The 5,000-nt window shown below is 45.0% G+C and overlaps 1 protein-coding gene across 4 annotated transcripts in view; it reads right to left on the bottom strand.

Moving 5' to 3' along the window:
• Positions 1–5,000, bottom strand: part of LOC119579414 (proteoglycan 4-like) — a 67,223-nt gene that overhangs the window by 41,939 nt on the left and 20,284 nt on the right. For all 4 annotated transcript variants that reach the window (XM_037927216.1, XM_037927217.1, XM_037927215.1 and 1 more), the window contains exon 2: positions 4,558–4,599. In XM_037927216.1, coding sequence (XP_037783144.1) covers positions 4,558–4,594 — 37 coding nt within the window. In that variant the 5' untranslated portion in view covers positions 4,595–4,599. The remainder of the gene's footprint in view (positions 1–4,557; positions 4,600–5,000) is intronic.

The following is a 5,000-nucleotide window of genomic DNA, read 5'->3' as shown; positions in this document are numbered from 1 at the left end:
ATTCCCTCCCCTCCTTCTCCTGTCCTTCATCTTTTCCTTCTCCTCCTCCTCCTTCTCTTCCTTACCCTCCTTCTCCTCCTTTTCTTTACCTTTCTCCTTTCCTTTCTCTTCCCTTTCCCCTCCGCCTCCTCATTCTTATCCCCCACCTTCTTCCTAGTCCCTCCTCCTCCTCAGTATCCTCCTTTCCCTCATCCACCTCCTTCTCCTCCCCCCCTCCTCCTCCTCCTCCTCCACCACGTCCCCTATCACTCTTTTTCCTCTTTCCCCTCCTTCTCCTTCTTCTCCTTTTCGTCGTCCCCCATCCCTTTTCTTCTTCTTCTTCTTCTTCTTCTTCTCCTCCTCCAGCTCGTCCCCCATCCCTCTTCCTCCTCCTACTCCTACTCCTCCCCCTCCCCCTCCCCCTACTACTCCTCCCCCACCCCCATCCGTCCTCCTCTCCTCCTCCACTTCCACCTCCACCTCCTCCTACCTCCACCTCCTCCTCCTTCTTCTTCTTCATCTTCATCTTCATCTTCATCTTCTTCTTCTTCTTCTTCTCCTCCTCCTCCTCTTCCTCCACTTCCTCCCCCTCCCTCTCCTCCTCCACCTCCACCTCCTCCTCCTCCTCCTCCTCCTCTCCTCCTCCTCCTCCTCCCCTCCCCCACCCGCCCCCCCTCTTCCTCCTCCTCCCCCTCCCCCGCCCGTCTCCCCTCTTCCTCCTCTTCCTCCTCCCCCTCCCCCACCCGTCCCACCTCTTCCTCTTCCTCCTCCTCCTCCTCCTCCTCCTCCTCCTCCTCCCCGCTACTTTTCCACCCTACCCCCCCTTCTATACAAACAAACGCACACACGCCGACTCACGCCCACAGTCGGCCTTTCACCCTCACATCTCGCCGCCCTTACCTTACCTCGGGTTACCTAATCGTCTGAGGGTCAGGGAGACGGAGATATGTTCGCTGTAGATGTTCAAATGAAAGGAAGAAAGATTGATGGAGAGAAATGTGGATGTCGGTGTGCTGTATACATATATATAAGTGTGTGTGTGTTTGTGTGTGTATTTGTGTATGCACATGCACATGCACATACATACATACATACATACATACATACATACATAACACACACACACACACACACACACACACACACTGGTTGCGTGTGTGTCAGTCTGTGTGTAACCAAAAGGCACAAACCTGAACCTCCCTGACCTAAAGGAAAGGAAACTGGTTCACACGACGAACGAAAAGAAGCAAGGGGAAAAAAGAAGAAGAGAGAGAAGGAAAAAAATCGAAAGATCGAAGGTGATAACAACCGCGAGTGAAAAGTAGTAAGGATAATGATGAAGAAGAAGAAGAAGAAGAAAGAAAGAAAGAAATAGAGAAATAGAGAAAGAGAGGGAAAGAGAGAGAGAGAGAGAGAGAGAGAGAGAGAGAGAGAGAGAGAGAGAGAGAGAGAGAGAGAGAGAGAGAGAGAGAGAGAGAGAGAGAGAGAGAGAGAGAGAGAGAGAGGAAGGAAAATAGAATATGATAACACAGATGCGAAAGTCGGACACCGAGTGACAACAAGTCTCACTGAATAACGTTGCAGTCAACCCTTGCAAGACGAGACCAGTTGCAGAGAAAATTGCAAGAGAAGGAATGAAGGAGATAAAAAAAAATCGACATCTGGGAGAAAGAAAGGAGAAAAAGAGAATGATAAAGATGGTAAAGGTAGAATGGTAGAGAGAGAATAAGATATAAAAAAGATGTGCTTGAAAAGTAAGAACAGGGTATATAGAAGAGAGAGAGAAAAAAGGAATGGAAGAGAGAATGAAAAGAAAAAAGAAGTGTGCCAGAAAAGTAAGAACAATGTGTATAGAAGAGAAGGAATAAAAACAAAGGAGGGGAAGAGGGAAGGAAATAGAAAAGAGGTTAACGAAAGGCTGAGTGTTACTGTCTCGACACCTTGACCTTTCGAATGGCACTGTCTCTGGCACCCTCGGCTGGTCAGTCTCCCCGAGCGTACGCCAGACAGGGAGGAGAGGGAAGAGGGGAGAAAGGGAGAAAGGGAGAAGACGGGAGAAGGGAGAGGAGGACATATCATTAATCCGTCCTCGAATTTCTCCTCCGGTCATTAGTTTCTTAATTAATTCTCTTTGTAATCTGAAGCAAGATTTAACATTTGCTCTATTGCACATTACTCTCCTTTTGCAACCGAGGGGAACAAGTTTCAAAGCCAGAGATAAGGACAAATCACATGCAACAAATTTGCAGAGAATCGAAACGCATATAAACATTATAAATTCGTTGAACAGGGGACGTTAAGGAAAGAAAAAAATCGAGTCACATTTCACAAGCTTTGAGAATCGAAACCCACATAGAAAAATATAAATTCCTTAACGTGCGGATGCTACGGAACGAAAAACGAGTCACATTTCACAAACTCAGAGAATCGAAACCCACATAAAAAAAGAAAGAAAAAAAAAAAAAGAAAAAAAAAAAAAAAAAAAAAAAAAAAAAAAAAAAATATATAATATATATATATATATATATATATATATATATATATATATATATATATATATATATATATATATATATATATATAAATTCCTTAATGTGCGGATGCTACGGAACGAAAAACGAGTCACATTTCACAAACTCAGAGAACCCGCATAAAAAAACTATAAATTCCTTAACGTGCGGATGCTAACGGAACGAAAAACGAATCACATGTAAGACTCACAAAGAATCGAAACGCACATAAACACGACAAATTCCTTGACGATGCGGATACAATGCCATTTCATAATACCTCACAGTGTTTATGAACGCACGCCCGGTCGACGTCACCAAGCGCCATTTTCGTGACAAGTGAACGCACGACCCGCCCATCTGCCCTTCCCCCTCCCCGCTCCCCCCGCCCCCTCTCTCCTGACACCCCCACCCCACGCACCCATCCACGCCCACGCCCAATCGCATCTTGTTTTCGCCAAGAGAAGACTGGAATAGGGGGGAGGGGAGTGGGGGGCCGGGTTGAAGGGGACGAGGGTGGGGGGCATGGAGGTTAGGGGGGGGGCTGTAATTGGGCGGGTGAAGGGAAGATAATTATCACCTAGAGATATGCGTGAGTTGAGAGTTGTTGTAGATTAAGGATTCCGCCACCCATCTGGTTTCTGAATTTGTGCTCTCTTTCTCTCGTTCTTTCTCTCTCCCTTTCTTTCTCTCTCTCTCTCTCATTTCTAACCGACTATCTATCACTGTGTGTGTGTGTGTGTGTGTGTGTGTGTGTGTGTGTGTGTGTGTGTGGTGTGTGTGTGTGTGTGTGTGTGTGTGTGTGTGTGTGTGTGTGTGTGTGTGTGTGTGTGTGTGTGTGTGTGTGTGTGGTGTGTGCGTGTGTGCGTGTGTGCGTGTGTGCGTGTGTGCGTGTGTACGTGCGTGCGTGTGTGCGTGCGTGCGTGCATGTGCGTGTGCGTGCGTGTGTATGTGGGGGGGGGGGGGCACGCACGCATGTATACGCATGTGCATGCGTGCGTGCCCGCTTTCTCTTTCTCTTTCTCTTTTCCATTCTTCCTCCGTCTTGACGAGAAAGAGTGAAGGAAAAATATCTCAATAAACATTTCTCCGACGCCATCTTTCTCGCAGCAGCGCCATGTTTACACGTGCAGTTTAATCAGCAAAACAAACATAGAGACATGCTGCTGGGACCAGAGGTGAAGAGGGGAAAAAGGAGAAGGAAGAGGGGGAGAGGGGAATGGGGCGAGAGGGGAATAGGTGAAAGGAGGGAATAGGGAAGGTAAGAGAGAGGGGAGAGGAGAGGGGAGGGGGTGAGAGGAAGGAGTGGGGAAGAGAGAGAGGGGAAAAGAGGAGAAGAAGGGGAGGAGGGGAGGGGTGAGAGAGGAGGAAGAGAGGGAGAAGAGGAATGGGGATGGAAGGAAAGGAAAGGCGGGAGCGGAAAATAGAGAAGGGGAAAGGAGAAAAAGGGGAAAGGAGAAGAGGGAGAAACAGGAAAAAGAGAAGAGAGAAAAGACGATAGAGAGGGGGAGGGTAGAGAAAGGGAGGGGGAAAGAGCGAGGCCGCAGGGAGAGGGGAAAGGGGAAGAGGAGAACGAAGAGAGGAAATAGGAAACCAAAAGGGGGAATGAGGGAAAAAAGAGACAAGGAAAGGAAAAGGGGAACAGGGAGCGAACATGGAGACGAAGAAAAAAATAGGAAGGAAGGGGAAGGGGAAGGGAGAGAAAGGAGTAAAAAAGGGAAACCGGAAAAAGGGATAAGAGGGGAAAGGGGAAAGGGGAAAATATCATTTACATCAAGTACATAGAGATACGTCTCCCCCCCCCCCACTGAACGAACCCCAGACTCGCCTATGATAATGGCGGTGGACGTAATAATGATAGTGATGATATGATAATAATATTAATCAAATTATGGTAATGATGATCATGATAATAATAATGATAATAATAATAATAATGATAATAATTCTTATAATAACAAAATAATAATAATAATAATAATAAAATTCATAGTAATCAAAATAATAACAATTCATACCATTAAGCCACATCGATACGAAAAAAACAAGAACCATAAGGTCTACTTACCCATTAGACTGCCAAGCCATATCCGCTTTATCGACATAGCGCCTGAAATCAAAGAGAGAGAGAGAGCATGATTATAAAATCTAGTGAAATACATTACACTTATTTACATTTGATTTGCATTTAATCTACTTCCCCCTTTTCCTCTTATTAACCTAATTCCGTTCACACTCTCTATATTTGAAAAACGATAGAAAAAAATTCACATTTCAGCTACTGTAGACAATAGATTAATTATCCAGTTTAACTCAATATTCAAGGCGCGTTAATTAGACATCTGGAATATATTAGTATATCATTGTCTTTTGAAAAAAAAAAAATATATATAATGAATATCTTTGACATAATGTGTAAAGCTGTTAACCTGAATTTTGAATAGATTTGAATTCCATCATCAACTTTCACTTGTTTCCGTTGTTCGTTTGTGCATGAATACGTATTATGAA

Source organism: Penaeus monodon, chromosome 12, assembly GCF_015228065.2.
Source record: "Penaeus monodon isolate SGIC_2016 chromosome 12, NSTDA_Pmon_1, whole genome shotgun sequence".
Lineage (NCBI taxonomy): Eukaryota > Metazoa > Arthropoda > Malacostraca > Decapoda > Penaeidae > Penaeus > Penaeus monodon.
Note: the sequence above shows the minus strand (reverse complement) of the source record. Positions and strands in the feature narration are given on the sequence as shown.